The 27,186-nt window shown below is 34.4% G+C and overlaps 1 protein-coding gene across 2 annotated transcripts in view; it reads left to right on the top strand.

The window, feature by feature from the left end:
- Positions 1-27,186, top strand: part of LOC150102171 (mitogen-activated protein kinase kinase kinase 10-like) — a 243,463-nt gene that overhangs the window by 91,063 nt on the left and 125,214 nt on the right. For both annotated transcript variants that reach the window (XM_090399802.1, XM_090399803.1), the window contains exon 4: positions 26,040-26,215. In XM_090399802.1, coding sequence (XP_090255928.1) covers positions 26,040-26,215 — 176 coding nt within the window. The remainder of the gene's footprint in view (positions 1-26,039; positions 26,216-27,186) is intronic.

Here is a 27,186-nt window from a genome sequence, read left to right on the forward strand (position 1 = left end):
AAGATAAAACACCTGGTGTGTCCTTGAATTTACCATTCTTGAGTTGTAGAGCTCGAAAACTAATTGCATTTCTTGTTACTATAATGCCATCTTGTCATTGCGTCAAAATCCATTCATTTAGCTCTTCTTCAAGTTCTGGAAAGGATGCTACATCTCCACGACAGACACGTTTCGTTTTGGGGATTTTTTCAAGACTGTCTTTTTGCTTATGCCAAAGTCTAATATTACTCTCTGCTGCACCAAATTCTCTCATAGCACCACTGTTATTATGTTCTTCTGCAAACTGCACGACACGCAATTTAAATCCTGCTTCAAAAGATGAACGTCTATGTTTCTGTTGACTCATTTTCAGGCTAGGTTTGTTTAACGAATAATATTTAAAATGAACTGTGGTTAAACTGATATACCTAACTGTACTCTATCATTCGGCGATGGAGAGTGCTTTGTATCTGTGCATAATGCCAGTAATATAAGTAGCTTTATGCGCAGATACGATGCACGCTCGGTTGCCAAATGCGAGTGGGTCAAGTAGATTTGGTTGCATAGGCATTAGGTAGTATGTATTGTGTGTGCAAGTCTAATAAGATGTTATATTTTTTAGGATCCGCATATAATGCAAACCCCTAACTTTAAGTAGTATTTTTTACCATAAATTTTTCACATTATACGCGATAATATATGGTAATAGTATTTATTCATTATCATAATGTTCTGGTCTATTTCCTAAATCGTTTCTGCAATATGAATGGCAATTATTTCATAATGCAGTGGTAAAAACCACTCAACAGGCATATAGTCAGGAATACATATCCATACTTGAAGTAGAAAATGCCATCAAAGGCTTGATGGCATTTTCTACTTCAAGGCAGGAGTAGATGATATTCGACCAGAAATGGTTGAGTACGGTGGTATAAAAGTGTTACAGTGGCTGCACTGCATAGTTCAGAAGGTGTGGACAGAGGGACGAGTTTCCGATGATTGGAATAGAGCTCTCATAGTACCCATATACAAAAAAGGGAAATAAAACTGAATGTGAGAATTATAGAGGTATTTCTCTACTGAGTGTTCCTGCTAAGATTTATGCAAGTTAATTTGAGAAACGGTTGAGAAGAATTGTGGAAGAAAAGATTGGTGAAGAACAAACTGGATTCAGGCCAAATAGAGGCTGTCAGAATCAGATCTTCACTTTACAACAAATAGTTGAGAAATCATGGGAATATAGCAAAGATCTGTATTTAAGTTTTGTCAATCTGGAAAAGTCATATGACTAGGTGCCAAGAGAACAGCTATTCTAAACGCTACAGTTATGTGGTGTCACTGGGGCATTATATCAGGCAATACTTAGTCTTTATTTGAGTTGTAAGTCAGCAGTTAGAATTGAAGGAAGTACAAGAAGATGGTTTAATGTTAAATCTGGTGTGAGACAAGAATGTACATTATCCCCCTCTGTTATTCTTTATCTATATGGATCACATTATGAAGGAAAGCAGTATTAAACCTGCTATCAAAATTGAATAACTGTTGTAATAGATATGGTATGAAGGGACAATGAAAATAGGAGAATCGTTGAAAATGTCAACTGCATTGTGAACGGAGAACCTGTGGAACAAGTAAAACATTTCAGCTACTTAGGCACGATTTTTAGTGAAGATGGTAAATTAACTATGGAAATAGACAACGGAAGGAAGTCAATTGAATAAATTCATATGGAATAACAGAGAAATTAATCGGAACAGTAAGTGTTCAAACCAGTTTTAACTTATGGATCTGAGAGCTGTGTCAGAAGTAAAACACTTGACCAAAGACTAGAGACCACAGATTTGAGAATCCTGAGAAAGATTAGAGACACAAACAGATGGCATCAATGGCAATATCTTATTGAAAATGAGGCTATTAGGAAAGAACTTGACATTGTCAGCATCCAAGAATGTGTTAGCAGAGCTAATCTCAGGTGGTATGGTCACTTAAACAGAACGTTCTCTTCAAGGTTGGCAGGAAAACGACCCAAAGGAAGACCAAGATATAGGTGGACTGATACAAAGTGCCTTAGACGATAGAAATATAAGATCTGATAATGTTGGAGTCTTGACAAGTAACAGACTGATTTGGAGGAAAATTGTAGATAGGAAGTTAGTAATGATGTAAATTTTTCATGTAGTACTAATGGCAGGAATTTGATGATGATGATGATCATTTCATGGCAATATGAATATTGCCATATGTAATCACTGCAAGTGCAGCAAAATTAGTGGCAATTATGTGAGTATTGCTTCCTTCTCTAGTTGAAGGAAGTGTCATTTTCATCCATAGGTGATAGATGATTTCACCACCACTCAGTGAAATATCCCACCTTTTTTTTATTCAAGGCTTAAAAAGGTGTATTTTTGCTTTTGTGTTTTTCAGTCTCCAGAGGAGGCTCTATACCCCCATGTCATCTTACATGCAATATAGAAGATACTCTTCAGAGATATGCATAACAGCCTTCATGCTCTTGTTCTGTAATCAACTTTCTCACATTGCCAACAGTGAAAAATCATAAATTAATAATGACAGTACTACTGATCAGAAAAAAATCTACCAAAAAAAAAAATTAGCCTTAGCAACTATCTATTTCAACTATCTGAATTACAATTGATGTGATTCCTTCTATCACAAAGCTGGTGATTGTATTTGTCAAATCTCCATTCCCATATCAGAGAATGCCAAAATAAATAAATAAAATTATTTATGATCTGCTCTGGCTCAGAATTTCTTACTACACTTTATTTCATTCATTTATTCTCTTTATCACCCTTCAAAGCTTGATATTGTGCATTCCAGATACTCAAATGTAATTTGCATAAGTTCACAAAATGATTTAACTTGTGAATTTAGTATTCACAAATCAAAATTACTTCTTCCCCCCCCCCTCCCCATCATCAAATTCCTGAATATATCTTTGGTGAGTCTACAAGATATCATAATAGTACTACATGAAAAAATTACATCATTACTAACCTTCTGTTGACAATTTTCCACCTAATATTTTTCTTCAAACAATTTCCCTTCATCTATTATCTGTCAAGACTAGTATTATCATGTCTGATATTTCTGTTTTCTAAATTACTTTTTACTATCAATCCACCTAGAAGTTTTCTTTAATGCCAGCAATGCAAAGAACCCTTGTTTGGCTAACCTTTTATCTCTCATTTTGTTTAAGTGATCATAACACCTGAGATTAGTCCTGTTAATGGTGTCAAGTTCTTTCCTAGTATCCTAATTTTTAATGCATTTATAACAGTAACTGTTTACATGTGTGTAAACAGCCAGCAGAAACTAACTTTTGCTTGCTTTTGTTTGCACATCAGGTGGTTTCACAAAGCTTATACAGTATGGCAGTTGCAACTTTGGTAGAATTTTTTGCAAAAAGGGTAATCATAATGGGGACTTTAATTATTCAAACATTAATTGGGTAGCAGTAAAATCTAATGAGAAGAATGAAACTGAATTTATTGAACTGTTGTGAGACAACTTACTCAATGAGCATGTGACCGATGGAACTCGAGGTCAAAGAGTGTTTGATTTGATTACAGTGTCAGAGGGGATTTCAGTTAAAAATGTGACTATTCTGCCTCCGATTGGCGACAGTGACTATGCGGTACTCACTTGGAAGTGGCTAAGATTATGAATATTCCATTCAGAAAAGGTTACATGGTGAACTACAGAGTAGGAAATTATGCACAACTGAGGATGCTGGATTCTGCACCATAGTATCATGTTGGATGAGAAGGACATCGACAGTGCATGGGCAATGTTTAAAAACTACTTAAATCATGCAATATCAGAAAGTGTTCCTAGAGCTCAAAGAATAAATAGAGTAGGAGTGAAATAGTAAGAGATTCATAAGAAAAGGATGATGTGAAAGGGAAAGAATACCTTGTGCATAAGGATGATGTTCATTATGAAAATTATAAAAAGCTGGCCAGAAGAGGAACAGCTATTGTACAGAAAGCTAAGCCTGAACATGAAAAGTAACTGGCTCTGCAAGGTAAAGACAATCCCAAAGAATTCTATTGTTATGCTGCTAGAAAAGAATGAATATGAAAGAATAACTACTGAATGTGAATGGTGCAAAGGCGAGAGATGCAGAAGTTCTTCAACAAATGAATGCCCATTTTGCTGAAAGCTATCAACCTGGTGTATGCAGCATTGCACTCACTGCTATGAGTGCAATGCTCACCTCTTCACTGAATAAGGAACTCAGGTGTATAAGAAGGTATTAGAGCTGTTGCACAAACTGATAAGAATTCAGCATTTGGGACTGATGGGATATCAGTATGGATGAGACTTCGATTAATCACCAGAACTTGTTATTCCTTTGACCAGGTTATATAATTTGAGTCTCAGAATGGGGTGATTGGAATACATTGCCTAAAAGCATGGTAAGTGCAGAGACAAATGCATTTAAGTCAAGGTATGATGAGCTGTGTGTGTGTGTGTGCAAGAGAGAGAGAGAGTGAGAGCTCCCACATTGAGTCTCTTGACACCATGATGTCTGATTAGATTAGATTAGATTTGATTATCATTTGCATCAACTTTTGTAATAGTTTTCCATGCAGTATTCTGTCAATTACAAATTAAAGATACCAAGAAATTATATACTTGGATAAAGGATTAAACCAAGTATATAATTTCTTGGTATCTTTAATTTGTAGTATTACCAAGTGGAAAAACTTTCAACAACTAATCTGTCAGTTACCTTTGAAAAGTCCAGTACTGTCATGGTGCAGCCATTAACTTTATTCAATTTTGCTGTCACTTTATTATGAAACATGAATAATTACTAAGGCAGGACCCATCTTTTATAAAGCTGTGCAGCTCCGTATAAAGTAAAGTATTCCTATCCAATTATTCCTGAATTTCACCTTGAACCAATTATTCCAATACTTTAACCCCACTTCAGCAATATTAATTGGTCTATAATTTGCTACTTCTGTCTTGGAGCCACCTTTATATAATCGAATCTTATCCTCTTTCCACTCTCTTGAACCTTGCCAGAGCTGAGACTTCGATTAAACAACTTCATCAGAGGCACTGACAGTTTTTTTGCACATTCTCATAGCACATGGGCTGACATACTGTCCAATCCCACTGCTGTATTCATGTTGATATTTTTCATATTGTTGAGTGACTTTGCAGTTACTGATGTTCTCATATCAGTAACTGCAAAGTCTTCACCTAGATATCATGCCCTTGCAGAGTGATCACTTGGTAACTCAACTATTTCTTCAGCTTCTGTCACTTTCTTACCATTAGCACGGAACAAAGTTATCCTTCCATGATCATTCTTTCTCTTACTTGCTATATAACAAAAAAAACTTTTGAATTTACTTTGGCTTGCTTTTGCTAATGGGATGCTTAAGGGTCAAAGGTGTATAACTGAGAGTAAACCTCCACATAGCCTTTAAAGGAATGCGGAGAACAAACCAGGGCTTTTGACCTAACATCCAATCCTCAGCTTCTTGAGGTGCACCCTGTTAGGTCTACCGATACTGAACGAATGAGAAAGGGCTGCCAATTTGGGATTTAGCCAACCAAATTGTATTCTTGTTGGCTTAAACCAGAATATAAAATGATGGTACAATATGACAGAATCTCATGTGGGTGGGTCATCTCCCTGTTAAACAATGCCAGCATTGTTTAACCGGGCGATGAACCTATTTGCCAGGGAACCAAGACGAACAGCGAAAAGTCAGCTAGTCAAACTAATCCTGAAACACATCCCAACTCTGCTTCGCCAGAGTTTACCATTGGTACTATCAACATAAGAAGAAGCCTGAATGGCAAAGAAACAGAGCTAGCTAAGGAATTGGATAAGTACCAGATCTACATAATAGGGATGACTGAAACAAAAAAGACAAAAACTGGTGAGATCTTTCTGAGCAATAAATACCAAATGTTATATCATGCAATAACAATCAGGAAAAAGAAGGAGTAGCTATAGTATTCGACACTAAATACGAAGCTAATCTTCTTGATTGGCAGGCAATATCAAATAGAGTGATGTGAGCAAATATCAGAATGGGGAACTGGACAATGAGACTTGTTTGTGCCTATGGTCCCACAGAAGGTTCTATTAAGGCAGAGCTGGAGGAATTTTTTAAGGCTTTAGACAAAACAACTGATGCAATGAAAAAAGAAAAGTTGGCCCTTGTTGAGGATCTAAATAGCAGAGTGGAAAATATTGTCAGATATACAAAAATATTTTGGGAATACTTGGATAAAAGAGCAGAGCTAACAATAATGGCAAATGCCTGTTGGATTTCTGCACAGGACATGGACTGGTTATTACTAACACAATGTTCCAACATTAAAATGTGCACAAATTCACATGGAGAGAAGAGGCAAGGAATAAGAAAAGTCTCATTGACTATGTTATCATTGATGGTGATGTTTTCTCACTGGTGTAGGACAATAGAGTGTACAGAGGATTTGAAATTGGAAGTGATCACCATCTAGTCTTGAGCAAGATAAAATGGAATTTCATATTGAAAAGAACATGTAAGAAAGTTTTAAAGCGAATAAAAGTTGAGTAGCTCTAAGATGTGAACTGTAGACTAAAATACAGAAAGATTATTGAAGAAAAAATGAAAGAGTTTGAGAACAAGAATCAAACCTTGTAGATTCAGTTGCAAGCCCTGAAAAAAGCATTAATTGATTCAGCCTGAGAGGCATGGGGTGAGGTTGTCTGAAAGGATAGAAAAATCAGAATTCCATGATGGACACAGAAAGTTAAAGAGGCAGTTAAGGAAAAGAAGAAAGCATATCAAAAGTTCCTTGGTGAATAAGTCAGCTTGTGCTCTTAGAGAATACAGAGACAAATGTAAGAAAGCTAAACCCTGTGTAAAACTAGCTATCATGGGAAGACTTTGGTAAGAACATAGAAAATAAATATCAGGAAGGTGGCAAGATATTCTGGGCAAAATTTCCTCCTATTCTGAGCTTTCAACAGCTCAGAAATGGAGGAAAGAGTGCTGTAAAAGGAATCACAAATGATAATAGTGACATGAAAACTGGAGAAAAAAGATATCCTTGATGTATGGAGTAATTACTTCAAAAAATTGCTAAATGAAGCAATCAGTTATAGCACAGTGGTAAAAAACACTCAACAGCCATGCACTCAGGAATACATTTCCATGCTTGAAGTAGAAAAAACCATCAAAGGCCTGAAATGTGGAAACGTAGTTGGAGTAGATGATATTCAACTAGAAATGCTCAAGTATATAGGTATAAAAGTCTTACAGTGACTGCACTTCATAGTTCAGAAGTCCTGGACAGAGGGACGAATTCCAGATGATTGGAGTAGCGCCCTTATAGTACCCATATATAAAATGGGAAATAAAACCAAGAGAATTGGTAAGATATATTCAAGTGTACTTGAGAAACGATCAAGAAGAATTGTTGAATGAAACTTGGTGAAGTACAAGCTAGATTCAGGCCATATTGAGGCTGTCAGGATCAAAATTTTACTTCACGCAGCCACAGTACTTAAATTATTTAATAAATAAATATTTCGTCCTTAGGACATTGTAAGCATGCACCCTAACTGTATGTTATTCTTAGTACTGTTTGAAATTACTGTACTGATTATCCTAAGATACTTAGGACGAAATATTTATATATTAAATAATTTAAGTACTTTGGTTACGTGTGTATGTGTGTTAAGTTATGAATACTCCATAGGTTTTACTATATTACTTTTAACAATAAATTTCTTCACAGGGATCTGACAGCACAGAAGAGCACCTTATTGGGCAAATTTCAATTGAAACAGGGTAAGCTACGTGCCAGAATCTCTTTTTTAAAAAAGTGTAGATGCGATAAACTCATTCCCACGTTTGCTAAACTAAAGGAAGTTATCAAAATCATGGTGCTCATAAAATTAATCAAAATGCGAGCCATTCCTTACTGCTTAATCAGTTACGAGTTTCTAAACGTGAATTGGCAACAAATATTATAAAAAATCACAGAATTAGAAGCTGAATTGTCAAATACGTTAAATTTTGTTTAACCTTCTTTGTCCTCTCATAGGCCACTTAGCCTCATAAATTGATTACTAATATTTCAAAAAATGCAGGCATCAAAGCATTTGGAAAAAAGCAATGTTAATCTACATAAAAAAATACCTTACATTGTTAGAACGATCTAACAAAAATATAAACAAATTACTGACCAAAAAATGGGTTGTCAGCTTATCTAGCTATCTGTTAATGGAAGATGAAAGAAATGTATTAACATGAGATCATAAGTTTGCCATTTCACTTAAATGTATTCTATATCTAGATTTCATACACAACATTGAAAGAAACATCAGTCATCTGTCCAATATGGAAGCCAGTAGACTTCGTTTCGAAATAGTCAAAATAATCTATATTGCCAAACCTTCAGACTTCAATATCCCACCATCAAAATTGAAAGCTCTTAACTTCTTAAAACAAAATAAAAACACAGTCATCTCCAGAGCTGACAAGGAAAATATCACTGTTGTGTTAGATACCAATTCATATGATGGTAAAATGAATTTATTACTTCAAGATTGAAATACATATGCCCAAGTTGGTTAAGATCCTACAAAAAGACAGCTCAAGAAACTTAACAAGTTACTAGATGAAACTGCTTCCTTAGATCAAGAACCCATAAAAAAACTCAAAGCATGGTGTGCTTGGCCTCCTAGAATATATTGTTTACCTAAACTTCAGAACAATGTTCCACTCAGACCTGTTGTGAATTCTATTAGCAGCCTGACTTAGAAATTATCAAGATTTTTGTCTAACCTTCTCTGTCCTCTCATAGGCCACTTAGCCTCTTCAATTAAAAATTCCACAGAGTTTCACACAAAAATAAAAGACATTCAACTGTCAGAAACAGACATGCTAATTAGCTTCCACATTGTCTCTCTCTTCACTAATATTCCTCACAAGGAAACAATAGACTTGTTAACTCAGAAATTTCCATCCGATATTGTTGAATTATTCAAATTTGTTATCACATCTGGATACTTCACATGGAAAGAAAAAATTTACAAGCAAGAGGAAGGAACAGCAATGGGCTCTCCCTTATCACCAAACTTAGCCAATCTTTTTCTGGAATACCTTGAAGAAAAAATTTTCATGTTTGAAAACCTGTATATCTCTAGCGCCCTCTTTCACCCAAAACTTCCTTTTTTTTTCTTTGCGCTCAGCTCCCACTTCATTCCTATCTTCTGTACGATTTCCCAGAAAAAACATTGCGCACGTGCCATTTGCATGTAAGCAAATTGCCATCGGCTACACAATTTATCTGAGGTTGTCATTAATGGACTTTGATCCTTCGTTATTATGCTCTAACATATATCTTTATAGAGAAACTTCTTACATTAGAATCTTTTTACAAAAAAATGAGATCTTTCACCTTTAATTAATATTACAAAGTTTGTATTAGTACAATTCTTTAAACAAAATTGGTATCTTCGCTTATTTACAAGCATTTCTGTTTTAGTTTTTTTTCTTTTTCTTCTTAAATTCTGAATGAGATATTTCTTAGTAAAAATATTTTCTTTCAAAATTCAACAGACTTTTATTAGATTATTAGAATATTAAGTTGAAGTTCAAGAAGCCATATAGTGAAATGGCAAATACAACTCAGAGGTTAATTGCAATGCTGAAACAAACTTTGACATGTAAAGATAAGAATGTCATTTTGCCTCTATACAAGGCCTTGATAAGTCCTCACTTGGACTATTGTGCATAGATCTTGTTTTCTTTTTTCTATGGTGATTCTGATACTGTGGAGAGAGTGCAAAGCAGAATGTTTAAATGTTATCAGGATTACTGATTATGAAGACAGATTGAAAATTTTGCAGACCAGCAAACAGGAGAAATGGGGGTGATATGATTGAGACTTGCAAACTTCTGAGGGGGGGGTCATACAAGATTTTGGTTGATGGAATTTTTCATTTTATGGAGGGTGGCAAAAGGATAACAGTTCTTCCTTGGAAGCTGAGAATGAATGCATTCAAGAAAGCGGTGAGAGCTAGGTTTTCCTCTCATAGAGTTTTGCGTGATTGGGATGGATTTCCATTGGTTGTTGTTTTGTGTGTGCGTGAGTCGTGTGAATGAATTCAAAAAAAATCTGAAACAAATCCTGAAAAAAAAGCAGTGATAGAAAGCTTAGGAATAAAGAGTACATGGAATTTTAAAAAAAGAGGACTACGAAACTGGTTCAAAGAAATAGAAAAGATAATAAAAACAAAAAATGAGAGTTACCAGAAATGGCTAAATACCAAGACAGTAGAAGCCAAAATAAAGTACAAAAGAAACAGTGTAGTTGCAGAATGAGAAGTAAGGAAAAAACAGAGAAGAGAGAGAGAGAATTTGGACGATTTGTAGCAGAACTAGAAAAGGATATATCTAAGCCACAAGTGAAAACAAAACCTATAAAATACTAAAATACAAGAACTAAGAAATAAAATAAAATGTAAAAAATAAAAACAACAGGTTTAGAAAAATGGGTAACTTACTTTCAAAATCTCTGATCTGATAATTATAAAGAAGTAAAATTTTATACTACAACAAAAAAGTAAGCGCGTCCCCTGGGTGGCGGATAGGGGAGCCCACCATGTGTGTTGTGTGTGTGTGTGTGTGTGTGTGTGTGTATATATATGGTGGGGTGGTCCGAATATACTGAATAAGGACTCGTGGACCAACAGGGCCATAAGGGGCAATCATCTTGATTGTAAGGGAAGTGGCACTCCCATGGACCCCTAGCTGGATCTATCCTCTCCTTCTTCTACTTTGAGGAAGATCCACTTACTTTAATCTTTCCTATAAGGCCTTATCAGCCAACTCTTCTTACTTTATGACCCTTATGCTATTAGAGTACTCGAGGGCCATGGGGTCTTTTTATTTCTGGCCTTACAACTATGCCCTCTCTATAAACCTTACTATATTTCTTCTATAATCTACTTTTTCCTCTTCAATATACCCTATTCCTCCTATGGGTTTAAATTCGGAAGAAGGCTAGTTCAGAAGCCTTAAGGTAGCAGCCCTACCACTGAACTATTCCATCGTCAGGCTAGTCCCCTGACATGGAGAACATAATCCTACTTGTAAGCTGACAGAAAAAGATAATCGGATTGAATCTATGGGAAACGACCCTGGAATGGAAAAGGGAAAACGAAAATGGAAACGACAAAATATAATACACATAGCAAACTGGAATGTAAGAGGAATAGCATATAAAGAAATAGAATTAGACCAGTTATTAAATGAAAGAAATTTTAAAATAGCAGTAATCACTGAAACAAAAAAGAAATTAAAAGGAACTATGAGAACTGAAAATTTTAATGTGATATACGGTGGAGTCGACAAAGACCAAAGAGCACAAGCAGGAGTCATGATTTGGATTCATAACTCCCTTTCAAAACAGTTAAAACATTACAAGTTATGGAATGAAAGAATAATAGAAGCTAGAATAAAAATAGATAGAGGCTATTTAACAATAATTGGTTTATATGCCCCAGAAGAAGGAAGAGAACAGGATAATATTGATTTTTATAATCAGCTACAAAACATATATAATAAAATAAATAAAAATGATTACATAATTTTAGCAGGAGACTTAAATGCAAGAATTGGAAACACGAAAATTAATAATAATATAGGGTACATGGAGAACACACTCTAAACAGAAATGGTAAAAAATTTATTGACTTCGTAGTTTATAATAATCTAAAAATAATGAATTCCTTCTATAAACATAAAGACATACATAAATATACTTGGGCAGCAAGAGGATGGAAATCAATATTAGACTACTTCATATTAAATGAAAAGACATCAAAATTTTCACTAGATGTTAGAGTTCACAGAGGATATGAAATAAGCAGTGACCACTTCCTTGTTAAAATAAAATTAAGATTACCACCTAAATGGCTACAAGTAACAAGAACAGAAAGAAAAATTGAAACATTTGTTTATAAAACTAGACTATTGAATGACACAAATGTACAATGGCTATATGAACAAAGAATTAAACAATATCTAGATAAAATAAAACAAAATGAAGAAATAGAAATAGAATGGCTTAATATAAAAACGATACTAAATGCAGCAGCAAATGAAAGCTTAGGAAAGACCAAAAAATTCAATAAAAGAAAAAAAAATGATGATCTGGGATGATACAATCAAAGAAATAATTAAAAAGAAAAAAGAAGCCTATCACAAATAGTTAAGCAGTAAAAGATTAGAAGATGAAATAGAATATAAAAGAATAAGAGCCATAGCTAAAAGAGAAGTCAGAAAAAGACATAGAGAATCATGGAATAAATTTGTTTCTAATTTAGAACATGATTTATATAAAATAAGACCCAATGTATATAAGATTTTGAAACACCTAAATGCAGATACCAAAGAAAACATAAAATTAAACACTGAATTGAAATTAGAAGAATTTCTAAATTACTACACAGAACTGTGGACAGACAAATATTTTAAAAAAGACAACTGGCAAACAATTAACGAAAATGAAAAGGAAATAACTGAAGAGGAATTAGAAATCAGCCTGAAAGAAACAAGAAACGGAAAATCACCTGGAGAAGATAAGCTAGGTTCAGAACTATATAAATACGCAAGAACAAGATTCAAAGAAAGACTCTTATCGTTTTTAAATAAAATTTACTCAACTGGTATCCCCCCAATAGAATGGAAAAAAGCAATTGTGATTCCTATCTTTAAGAAAGGTAATAGAGATGACCCTAAAAACTATAGAGGTATCAGTATACTAAATTCCTGTTACAAAATATATAGCAGAATCTTAAATAACAAACTAATGAAATATTCCGAAAACTTTATTCTAGAGGTACAGAATGGATTTAGAAAAGGACGATCATATATAGGCCCAGCCTTTTGCCTAAAATTAATAATAGAGAAAAGAAGAGAATACAATTTAGAAACACATATTGCATTTATTGACTTTGAAAAAGCATTTGACAAAGTCAAAAGAAACATATTATTTAACATATTAAAAGAAAGACAAATACCAAATAATATCCTAAAAGCTATCACAAGTATATATGAAAATAATCAAATACAAATAAGATTAAATCACGAGCTATCATATACAAGAGAGATAAACCAAGGGGTCCGACAGGGATGTCCCCTCTCAGCAACTCTTTTTAATATCTACTTAAACGAAATAATAATAAAATGGAGTAAAAATTTACATCAAGGAATTAAACTTTCACCTACAGTTAACTTAAACACTCTCCTCTTTGCAGACGACCAAATAATAATTACAAATTCTGAAGATAAATTACAGAAAGCTATTTTAAATCTAAATGAGATATCCAAAGATTATGGTATGATAATATCAATGGAAAAATCAAAAACTCTGGCCTTTAAAGGACAAGATCCAGCAAGAACTGAAATAGTAATAGATAACAAGATCTTAGAACAGGTGAATTCATTTAACTACCTAGGATGTATGATCACATATGAAAATGAAAAAGATATAAACGTAAAAATTGCAAAATATTTAAAAATAACAGGTGTAATTAACTCTATATTTAAACCAAACCTAGTTCAAAAAGAAACCAGGCTAAAAGTATACAATACATTAGCCTTACCAGTCTTAATGTATGGAAGCGAAATCTGGATAATAAAACAAAAAGACAAACAAAGATTAATAACAGCAGAAATGAAGTTTATGAGAAAAACTGCAAAGTATACCCTATTTGATCACAAAAGAAATGAAGATATTATGAAAGAATTAAACCAAGAACCAGTAACAGAAAAAATTAAAAAAATATATAAACATAAATGGATGGAACATGTTCAAAGAATGAAAACAGAAAGATTACCAAAACAAGCCTTAAAATACAAGCCATTAGGAAAAAGAAAACCAGGACGTCCTCTTAAACGATTCAACGATGACTTCTAAGGCCGGAACAGGCCATGCTAGGCCTAAATCCTTGAATCATATGATGATGATGAACAAAAAATGATTGGATAGAAAACATTACGATGTCAGAACTAAAATATGCAATAAATAATATGAAAAATAGGAAAACACCTGGAGAAGACAATATAAACATGGAGCCGTACAAAAATACAGGTGAAAAATTTTATGAAAGACTTCTGAAAATCTTTAACATGGTCTGGATTTTTGGAAAAACTGAACTCTTGGAAAAAAGCATTAGTTATTATTCCAATTTATAAAAAGAAGGAAATTAAGATGACTGCAATAACTATAGAGGTGTTATGTTAAATGCAGTGTACAAAATATATATACAGGAATATTAAAAGAGAAACTAAACAGTATTGTAGAGGGCAAACTACTAGAAGAACAAAATGGTTCTGAAAAGGCCAATCTTGCATAGATTCAATTTTCACTCTAAAAATATTAATTGAAAACCGAAGAGAATTTCAAAAAGAATCATACTTGGCCTTCATTGATTATAAAAAAAAACCTTTGATAAAATTAACAAAGAATAGTTATTTAGAATATTAACTGATCTAAATATGCCAAACTAGCTCTTAAAGTATATTCAGGAAATATATGCCAGAAATAAATTAGCAGTCAAATAAGAGAACAAATATCAGAATGGAAAGTCATATCAAGAGGAGTATGAAAGGATGCATCCTATCACCTCTACTTTTTAATATACATATACATATAATTATGACAATCTGGTAACAATATAACCTATTTGGTATACAAATAAACCCAGAAATAGATAGATACATCCTTTCTTTTAGTGTTGCACGGTGATCAACATTCATTTTAGAAATTATGGACTTTACAACTGTGTTATAAAAAACTCATAAAGGAATTGCCACCATTATTTTAAACTGAACTACTTATTTAGAAAAAATGAATCTGCTAGTCTCGGACAATAATACATACCAACTCATTAACTACAACCCAACCAATAGAATAAAAAAGAAAACAGAGAATCTACTTAAATCAATTACCACATGGCCCTAAGATATGGTCAAAAAACTATTTCGCACTACACTCGTTCCCCAAGAATTTACGGGCTACCGAAAATTCACAAACAAAACACACCATTCCGGCCGATAGTCGAAGGGACAGATAGCCCGAATTATCACTTAGCCAAGAAATTAGCAGCAACACTCAAGGAGTTGGTAGGTCATTCCCTCTCTTATATCAGAAACACACAATTCATAAACATAATCAAAGACATTACATTAGAAAAAGATGATTTATTAGTCAGTTTTGACATCTCTGCACTCTTTACGAATGTCCCAATCAATGACACAATCTTTCTTTTACAGAACAAATTCCCTCCAGATATCACGGCACTCTTTGTATTACGTTCTGTTAATTTTGTATGGCAAAACACTTCCACCTACAAAAAGAATGCACAGCCATGCGCTTGCCATTACCCCCCCCCCCCCATTGCTAACTTTTATATGGAACATTTTGAGCAACATGCTTTAGATTCCTCTCCTTTAAAAGTTTCCTGGGAGGAACCTCCCTCGATGAGTCTTGATAGACTTGTGTTTCTTAGAAAGGACCTCCCACGATGAGTCTTCCTTGGAGGCCTGAATAATAATAATGATGATGATGCCCCTGAGATCTTACAAGGTGAAGTGGAAATGGCACTGCAGGAAATAAAGAATGGAAAGGCCCCAGGAGAAGATGGAATTATGGTAGACTTCTTAAAACTGGGAGGAAGCCCTGTCATCAAACAGCTGACTAAACTGTTTAATAAATGCCTAAAACAGAGAAAAATTCCAAAAAATTGGAACAATTTACTTCTAATATTAATTTTTAAAAAGGGCAATAAGGAAGAAATTAAAAACTACAGACCTATAAGCCTACTCCCCACCATATATAAAGTTTTCACAAAAATTAGAAATAATAGAATAAAATCTAAACTAGAGGGAATGCAATCCTGTGAACAAGCTGGATTTAGAAAGAATTACAATACTTTGGACCATATTCACACATTAAGACAGCTCATTGAAAAATCAATTCAATACAATAAACCCTTATGTCTGGCCTATGTAGACTATGAAAAAGCATTTGATTCATTTAAAATATCTGCAACACTAAAAGCACTTGAAACCCAGGGAACTGAGAAACCATATATTAAAACACTAAAACATATTTACAATAATGCAACTTCTGTAATTAAATTATATAAAAACAGTGAAAAGTTCCCAATAGAAAAATGTATCCGGCAAGGCGACACCATATCTCCCGAATTCTTTACAGCTGCACTAGAGGAAGTCTTTAGGAGCCTTGATTGGGAAACAGAAGGAATAAACATAAATGGAGAAAGACTGCATCATCTGAAATTTGCAGATGATATTGTCCTAATAGCAGATAATCTTGAAGATCTGGAAGAAAGGCTAAATCAGCTAAATGAAGCCTCCAGAGAAATTGGATTAAAAATAAATAGAGAAAAAACAAAAATAATGATGAATAAATACATAAACCATAGAACTATCAAAGTTGAAAACCATGAAATAGAACAAGTTACTTCATATGTATATTTGGGCCAATTGTTATCCTTTGAGGAGTGACAAAGAAAAGAGATTGAACAAAGAAGTCATCTTGGATGGATGGCTTATGGGAAAATGAGAGACATATTCAGAAGTGACATCCCTATGAGTCTAAAATGGAAAGCTTTCGACCAGTGATTACTTCCTGTCCTAACATATATGGAGAAGAAACATGGACTTTAACAGAAGCCCTAAACAAAAAGCTGAGAACAACACAACATCACATGGAAAGAAGTATTCTAAAAATAACATTAAGAGATAGGAAGACAGATATCTGGATAAGATCTCAAACAGGTGTCATGGATATTGTAAAATACATTAAACAGGCTAAGTGGAGATGGGCTGGCCATATTGCCAGATGCAGTGACGAGAGATGGACTAGAAAAACAACAGAATGGAGACCAATGGATGGAGCAAGACAAAGAGGAAGACCGAGAAGAAGGTGGAGAGATGAACTGGAACAAATTGCAGGAGCGAGGTGGATGGGAGAGACAGAAAAATGAGTGATCTGGAAAATCATGGGGGAGACCTTCGTCCAGCAGTGGACAGAACCAGATGGTTGAAGAAGAATTGAAGGGTTGGATAGCTGAAGGTACATTTACATGGCTCTGTACCAGAAATTAGTTGCTGTACTAATCCATTCAAGGATCAGGTAATTGAAGGTTTGCTCATTTGAGGATTGAATGGCTGTGTGATTACTGTATAACACATTTTTTTAAAAAAGTAATAAAATCTGAAGTTAAAAAATTTTGTGAATATATTTAATGTGTACTTCATTAAAAAAATTCACAAAAGTTATTAAAGAGAAATTAGTTTCACAATTAAATTATTAAATTATAATACACACATTAATGATGGCTTAAGGGAAGATGTGCTTATACTGTATCTGTTGTAAAACACACACACATATATATATAGATGTATTTATGTATGGATGTATATTATTATTATTTTGGTAACCTCCATAGAGTCAACAGACCCATTGTGGTGGCCCACTCAACCAGTAACATTTCTCTCATAATGAACCCTGAAATTATTTACACTGCCTGTATTCACAATGCACTTCAGCAGTGCATTCCACTCACCAACAACTCTCGGTGCAAAAAAATTCACTCACACCCTTCAACAACTTCCAAGGATGGCCTCTCATTCTTCCCATCTTAGCATCCACTCTTTTTATAATCACTTCTGTATTAATTGTAGAATCCTTGAGTAACTTGAAGGTCCCTATCATATCTCCTCTTTTCCTCCTATTCCCCAACCTCTATAATCTACATTCCCTCAAACGCTCTTCATGAGCTATACTCCAAAGTCCTGATATCACTTCAGTCATTTGTCTCTCTCTCTTTATATATATATAAAGCACCTGATATATATATATATATATAGCAGGTGCCTTTGTAGCTCTGTGGAAATGCATTTGCTTCCATAGCACTAGGCAGCTGGAAGAAAGACCATTCTAAGGACAGTTCTATTTCTCAACTAGAGGAACTTTTTATAGGCCTTTTTTCAACTGGTTCCTGAGTTAATAGATCTTCGGCATTGGCAAGAAGGATTTTCCTTCCCCAAAACTTCCATTTTAACATCACAATCAAGAAATTAATCATAGATCTCACATTGTTTCAGACAGTAATATATAGTGTTAGGATTAAGGAACATGAGATGGCAGCAGTTTGCTGTACTTTCCTTTCAGGGGTGCCTTTGCATCTAGTGTCCTGGACCATCTATTAGTGATAAGTGTGAATGGAGAATGACTGGCATTTATCTTCAAAAAAAAAAAAGTTAAAGATTAAAATATCCTCAACTGTTCACTTTTGGAAATAAAAGGAATTAAAAAATCTAATCCTCACATCCTTCTGCATCACATCTTTATACAACTTCGAGGGATGACCTCTCGTTCTTCCCATCTTAACATTCACTCTTTTTATAATTTGTTCTGTATTAATCTGATAGAATCCCTTAACCAACTTGAAGGTCTCTGTCATATCTCCTCTTTTCCTCCTATCCACTAATCTCTGTAATCCACATTCTCTCAAACACTCTTCATAACGAACACGCCAAAGTCCTGATATCACTTTAGTCATTCGTCTTTGAACCTTCTCTAGTGTTTCCACATCACAATGAAAACTAGATGACCAAATCTGAGCAAAATAGTCCATATGTGGTCTGACCAATGTCTTATATAGAAACACCACCTCCTTATCCCTACATATCATTATACTTTTTATCACAGGCAGGAATATGATGTGCAGTCTTTGCAACACATGCGATGGGCAGCAGAATTTCAGTCCACTGACTACCATCACTCCAAGATCACGAAACTCATCCACTTCCTGAAGTACAACTAAACCTATACAGTATGTAGCCTTATATCTCTATATCCCAAATTGCAACCCCACTTATTTGTCCAAGCTAAAAGTCTATTCAAATCTTACTGTAGAGAATTAACATTATCACTACTCCTGATAATTCTACCTAACTTTGCATCATTGTCAAACATTTGAAAATCCCCAGTCAATCCACATAAACAGTGAAGACCCAAGAACAGAACCCTGAGGCACGCCACTGGCCACCTTCCTTTTCTGAGACGGCTCCATCATACACAACTTGCTGGTATCATCAGAGAGCTAATCTCCGATCCATCTAACCAATGTACTATCTATTCCTATCCTCTGCAGCTTGTACACAACGTATCATATGGTCATCTGTCAAATGCTTTTGTAAAGTCCAAGAATATCACTGTATATGATTCTCCTTTATCCAACGCATTCGTCACCTTATCATAAAGTATAAGCAAATTACTAAAACAAGACCTGCTCTTCCCAAACCCATGCTGACTGTCATAGAGAATCTTATGACTTCAGATATACAGACCAGTCTGTTATTGGAAACTTCTGTTCTCAAACCATGCTTGTGGAGGAGTATTATTTTGCCTTCTTTCCCTCCTTAGGAACCTACCCCACTGCAAAACTTTCATTGAATAACCAGGACGGTGGCGTTGATAACTCTTTTGCACTGTTGTGTCCTGAATAAGCATTAAAAAGGTTTATATTAAAATATTCAGGTCACAACATTAATTCTACTCAGGCAGAGAACATGCAACATTAGCAATAGAAAAAATAAGTTGTTTGTGAATACAAGTCAAGATAAAGTTTAAGGAATTGTATAAAATTGTATAAAGTGTTTAAAAATAATCTGTATTAAGTGTGGGCCTGATAATAGAAATCCATGTAAGCTGGCAAAATCCATTTTGAAAAACCAGCCTCTTGCACTGAAATAGTAAAGCCTGTGAGTCAGGGGTTCAAGGGTCACTTTTACCGTCCTGCATTATGAAAGTATTGGAAAGGGAAACCTAAGCATCTTCCAGGAATAGGAGGCAGACACACGTGCGGAAAAGATAATAGAGGGAGCTAATGAGAATGACGTGGACACACATGACCGAGTTGGCGCGTATCGCAAATATCGAGATTTACCGAGAGGGGAAAATTAAACAAAAAGGACTTGCATGAAGATTCGAGATCTTTTTTTCTTCCTGGATTCCTGATCTCTCGGAGTGGTCCTGCTCGTCGTAGGAGGGAAGTCCCTGGCCAGTCGCGGAAGGCACTTAGTTCGTCCGTCGTAGCATTCGTATTGGGCCAAGCTATGTCCATGTTCTAGGATAGCTGTGATGTTGTCGTACGACGGAGGGACTAAATTGACCCATCCATTCAAGGCGACGTTACCGTGCCACCTCCCACATTTCCCTCGGAGATTCTACTCGCACAGATCTACGGAAGATATCCTCCAAAGCGGTTACATTTGAAGGCCTTGATGATTAGACAAGGCGAGAACAAGTTTTAAGAATTCAAGGACAGAAATGGTAATGTAGACTTTTGAAATACTAATTCCAGTTGTAAGAAGAGAGTGAATTTTCTGTGTGAACGTTTAAATTGGACTGAACTTAAAGAACTGTAAGAGTAGCCTACAGCTAGATACGTGTCCGAGACAGTGTTAAGAATTGTTTTCCCAAGAGGCCGAATAGATACAAGATTATGTTAAACTAAAAGTGTAATTATGCTGATGTGTTCACTGATAGCCACGTGTATCCGAATGGCTTAATGATAATCTATGAATTGTATTTTATGATTGTATTTAAGGTTATTGAGATTTAGTATGTGTGATAAGTACAAGTTAATTAGAGCTTTTGATCTGAGTTGAGTGCAACCATATTATCCTGTTTTGAAATGTATTATAGTGTATCACCTTAAAGCTAATTAAATTGTTTCATTCATGTACTTGCCTGATCTGCCTATATTATATGAATTCAAAACTACCGCTCATAAAACTAACAACGAACCAAGTGGGATAAACCCATAAATACTAATGCAATAAGTAAGCCGCGACTGTAAGAAAGAAAAGGACAAGCGGGGAGGAGATAAATTTATGCTCGATCAAATAATCATAAGCTCTCTAAAGGGGTCACCCTGAACAAGAATCCTTTCTACCTAAGTATTAGCTGGCGCAGCATAAAAATAAATGTATTAATACTTATAGGGTGAACCTTTACAGATTGTTTGTTTAGGACATAGAGAGGCCAATAGGACTGCAAAGCACTGAAGGAGAGAATATTTGATTGTAGAGTTTAAATTATAAGGGATAAATATGTATATGTAAGGTATAGTGTTAGACGAGTTTTGAATTTTAGAAAGATAGAACACAGGAATAGTTAAGAAAGGGTGGGTAAAAGGTAAATAACTAATTAATTAAAGGAATAGCAAACAAGATAAGAAAAGGGCAGTAACGTAAATGACGGAGTGGAGAGGAAAGTTAAAATAAAAAACGAATAGTAAAGACAAAGATAAGAAAAGTCACAACATAAATGGCGCAGCCGGTAGGATAAAAGAAAGATATAAAACAGTAGAAGTTAATCTAAACGATTAGAGTATAAATATTATAACAAATAAGTAGAGATATAAATAATATAAGGAAAACATCACAACAGCACATTCTTTAAAAACACATGGTGATAAGGCTAAATTCAATTCTTGTCGTGACCAGAGGAATCTTTATATGGTTTTTTTCAAAGGTGAGTTAGCAGGGTTTCCCCCCCCCCTGGAAACTTGGGTTTTCATTCCATGTACAGACAAATCATCCTTGAGTACACACGCAATTTACAGACAAAAAGTACTAGTAGTCGTGGCAGTAGATGATGGTAGTGGCAGTTGGGTGTTTTGAGTGAATTAAATGGTGGAGACAGAGAGTTAAAGAGTTGGTGCCCTCCCTCAATGAGTCTTTGGACTCCTGGAAGTATCATGTAATTTGATATTTTAAGGATACTTGTGACATAAAGATTGAATAATATAAGCACATAAACACAAGAAAGATATTTAATTAGCCAATATTTTGGTCTGAAAATTGCAGACCATCTTCAGATGGTCTGCAATTTTCTCATATGAAGAAATATGAGATAACAGCTACATATTCACCTATTAACAAATTATCTTCCCATTTTCCTTCTCCTAAAGACAAACGTTCAACTATGTCTCTTCCTGGAGTTTATCAAATTCCCTGCAACTGTGATCTCTCCTATTTTGGACAAACTGGACGCTCTCTTGAAAAAAGAATCCAAGAACATCAATCCTCCATTCATCACAACAAACCTGAAAAATCTGGATTAGCTCAGCACAAGATTGAAACTAACCGCAACATCCTTTGGTCAAAAACTCGCCTCTTACATAGATCCCGCTATAAATTTGAACGTTTATCCAAAGAAAGTGTAGAGGCATTACTCCATCGTCCTAACCTGAATTGGAATGACTGTATATTTGTATCAAAAATCTGGGAAAGTCTAATCAGGATAACTCATTAATTCATATTAATTTTATGTTATTTAATATTATTAATTCAAAAACAAACCAGACTAAAAGTATACAATACATTAGCCCTACCAGTCTTAATGTATGGAAGCGAAATCTGGACAATAAAACAAAAAGACAAACAAAGATTAAAAACAGCAGAAATGAAGTTTATGAGAAAAACTGCAAAGTATACCCTATTTGATCACAAAAGAAATGAAGAAATTATGAAAGAATTAAACTGAGAACCAGTAATAGAAAAAATTAAAAAATATAAACATAAATGGATGGAACACGTTCAAAGAATGAAAACAGAAAGATTACCAAAACAAGCCTTAAAATACAAGCCATTAGGAAAAAGAAAACCAGGACGTCCTCTTAAATGATTCAACGATGACTTCTAAGACTGGAACAGGCCATGCTAGGCCTAAATTCTTGATATGCATGATGATGATGATGATGAATATTATTAATTAATATCTTTATTTCAGTCATGTCTCTGCTTAATAATATTTCCTTTAATACTTAGTGATATAACATCACGCGGCTTGTTCTATTTTTAAATGATCTATTGTTAGTATTCCACCTTGTATTTTTTAAAACTGTTCTTGTAGTACCACTGAAGATGGTCTGCAATTTTCAGACTGAAATATTTGGCTAATTAAATATCTTTCTTGTGTTTACGTGCTTATATTATTTAGTATCATGTAATAATAATAATATGTCATCCATTCCCACAGCCTTATTAACAGCTAACCCAAGCAACACTTGATATACTTCTGATTCTTTCACCTTTAATTCTCCTAATTTTTGCCTCCCTTCTAGATGTTGCTCAGCATCATTCACACCCTTTTGAGATACAACGATGAAGTGTTCTTTTAATAATTACATTATATCATTTGCTATGGTTACTGTGCTACCATAATGATATTTTATATTACATTTCATTATTTCACATTTCATTAGTATATTATATTACATCGTTATATTGCTGGCCTGGTTGGCCAAGTGGTTAGCAATATATGCTCCCCAGCCAAAAGGCTGCAGGTTCAATTCCTGCCATGGGCATGGATGTTTGTGATTATCTGTGAAAATACTAGTGGTGGTGGGCGGTAGATGCCATTGGTGTAGTTGGGGTTCGTTGTAGTTGGTGGATTGAATGATGAAGACAGAAATTTGTAGAGTGGTTAGCATATATGCTCCCCAGCCAAAAGGCTGCAGGTTCAATTCCTGCCATGGATGTTTGTGATTATCTGTGAAAATACTAGTGGTGGTGGGCGGTAGATGCCATTGGTGTAGTTGGGGTTCGTTGTAGTTGGTGGAGTGAATGGTGAAGACAGAAATTTGTAGAGTAGGTGCCCTCCCTCGATGAGTCTTTGGACTTCCTGGTGGTGTCACGTAATATTAATAATAATAATATTATTACAGTTTAAAAATATAAAATTATAAAGAAATATATCACTAAAATGATTGAAATTATAAAAATATATACAAAAAAAAGAATATGTAATGATATATTGTAACACAGATTCAGAAAGATTGAAGATAGATTCTTGTAGATCATCTTTCTTTAATATCATTATGGCTGAAATAATTTAAAAAGGTGGAATTGACTGCAACAAAAATCAAAAATGGAGGTTCAAATTTGGATGGATATGCAGAAAAAAATATTTCTTGCACAGTAACGGAGATGAATTCCTTAGGAATTTTAAATTACAATAGTTATTGCAGAAACTTAAATGTGGTAATTGTAAAAATAACCAATAATATATAAATTGGAACTGAGCAGGAAAAATACTAGGTCAAGTATTGGAATTTAAATATCTAGTAATAACAGTTAACACTAAAAAATATCACAGGCAGAAATTTAAAAAAAAAATCAAAAAGCTTATAAAATATCAGACTGTTTTCAACAGAATGTGAATGTATTTCTATCAGAATGCAAAAAAATAAAGATTTAATTAAAATAATCCAAGTAAGAATCTATACCACATGGTAATATAGATTTTATTGCCTTAGTATCTTATAATGCAGTGCACATATCCTTATGGACATGTATAATGCTATGGATTATGGGAAATGCCACTACTCAGACCTGTTTCGACCTTTATTGAGATTTCATCAGTAGGAACCAGACCCAGAAGTGATACCAAGGTTGAAGTAATGCAGTAACTTTGATATCACTTTTGGGTATAGCTCCTACTGATGCTCAATAAATGTTGAAACCAGTCGGGGTAGTGGCCCTTCCCATAATGCATAGCATTATACTTGTACATAAGGATGTGTGCATTGCATTATGGGATACTAAGGCAATTGATGTGAAGTGACTTCACATGCAAATTTTATTTGCTTGCTTGCTTAGATAAAAGATGAAACCAAGAATATATTTTCTTGGCATCTTTAATTTATAGTATAGCCAAGTGGAAAAACTTTTAACATAGTGTTTACTGATATTAACATAAGCATGTGAAACACAAATAAAAATATCAAAAATACAACACTTAAAATGAAAACTTTTAAAAGAAAAATAGTTAGCAAAGCAAAATGCAATAAGAAAAAAAAAAATGAAAATGTAAGAAGAATGTCATTTATAGGCAGTAAATATATAAAAGCAATAAGATTAAATTAGAATGTCATGCACGTAGAATATACTAGTTTGCGCTCATAAAGTGTAGAAACATAATTTCATTTTTGCATTCACTTAAGAGAATGCAAAAATGAAAAGGTGAATAGTCTGCTTATATGTCATCATCATCAAATTCCTGCCATGTACCCTCAAGGGGTGTACAGAATATGATAGTACTACATGAAAAAAATTTACATCATTACTAACTTCCTGTCCGCGTGGTTAGCCTAGTGGCTATGCGCTTCACAACCATATGCCTGGGGAAGGAGTGTCCTAGATTCGATTCCCGTCGGTGACGTGAGAAGCTGAAGGATCTTCCTCAGCCATAGCCAAGTTAGCCAGTCTTGGGCGTGGACAGCAGTGTTTTTTCCCCAGTTTATTCTGGGGTTTTTCATCCCGCAAAGCAGGCAAACTGGCCTTGAGAACTCAACACTACAGGCTATAGGATACACCGGGGCATAAGGCTGACCACCTTATCCTGTAAACGGAGTGAGTCCGATGATCAATGGACCCTTGACACCGCAAGGTAAAAGAGGGTATAAGGAAGATGATGATACTAACTTCCTATCTACAATTTTCCTCCAAATCAGTCTGTTACCTGTCAAGACTCCAACATTATCAGATCTTATATTTCTGTCATCTAAGGCACTTTGTACTGTATCAATCCACCTATATCTTGGTCTTCCTCTGGGTTGTTTTCCTTCCAACCTGGCAGAGAACACTTGTTTTGCTAATCTTTCTTCGCCCATTCTGTTTAATTTAATGCTTATATGTTGAAATTAAAAATGCAACGAGCTTAGTGATGAATAGAAAATTTATTAGATACTTTGAAAAGAAAGTTACATTTGTGCCTATCCTTGCATGTCAGAAGAATGCCAACATACTTAGATCTGATCTTGAATATAGGCTGCTTAAAGATCATTAACATATATTCATGTTTTATACAAATCTTAAACATCATTTTATAGCTGATACTTCATTTTTAAAAGCTAACTTAATTAAGCTATAAATTTTCATAACCTATTATAGGCTGTTGGAACCCTGACCCTCATTGCCGACCCACATTTGTTGACATCCTCCGTGAACTAGAAGATGTGTCTCACTCATCTTTTATGAGCACACCACAGGAATCTTTCCACACATGGCAAGAAAAATGGAAACGAGAAATTGATGAAATGTTTCATAATCTTCGCTGTAAAGAAAAGGTATTGCAATTTAAATAAAAAATCTGTTAGCAGTTTATTTCTACATAAGCTTTAAAAAAAAATCAAACTATCAGAAATTTAATAGATCTGTGAATTTACAGACAAGAACTAATTAATGATTAAGTGATTGATTTAGTTGAATTCAAGTATCAACATCCATTGTTAATAATAATCTCCATGAAAGTGTATCCATTACTGCAATATTTCACCATCATTACTTCTCTAATGTGACAAATGCAAAGGCATTCAACAGGATTCCACATTGAACACTGATGCATAAATCGGTACAAATGGGAATGGATGGATATAAAGTTTGTGATTTGGATGACAATTATTGAAATAATAATGATGGCTTAAAAATCTCAAGAATATGGATGGAACACATTTGAATTGTTTCTGTTTCAAACCAGTCACAAATTTAAAATGTAGGTCTCTAGCAATCCCCTATTACACCAGGACTCTAGGCAATAATTTGACAACCTGAGCCGTTATTCCAAATAATGATTACGACACTAATAAAACAGTTAGCATTTATTATAATCATCTTCAAATTCCAGACATGTATCCTCAAGGGGTGTACAGGATATGATAGTACTACATAAAAAATTTTCATCATTACAAAATTCCAATCTACAATTTTCCTCCAAATCAATCTGTTACTTGTCAAGACTCCAAAATGATCAGATCTTATATTTCTATCTTCTAAGGCACTTTTTGCTGTATCAATCCACCTATTTCTTGATCTTCCCCTGGATCTTTTTCCTGCCATCCTGACAGAGAACATTTGTCTTGTTAATCTTTCCTCTCCCATTCTATTTAAGTGACCATACCACTTGAGATTAGCTCTGCTAACGCATTCCTGGATGCTGACAATGTCAAGTTCTTTCCTAATATCCTCGTTTTTAATATGATATTGCCATTGATGCCATCTGTTCACGCCCCTAATCTTTCTCAGGACTATCATATCTGCG

The sequence above is a fragment of the Typopeltis vanoorti genome, chromosome 10, assembly GCF_054136105.1.
Source record: "Typopeltis vanoorti isolate ZY-2024b chromosome 10, IOZ_Tvanoo_1.0, whole genome shotgun sequence".
Lineage (NCBI taxonomy): Eukaryota > Metazoa > Arthropoda > Arachnida > Uropygi > Thelyphonidae > Typopeltis > Typopeltis vanoorti.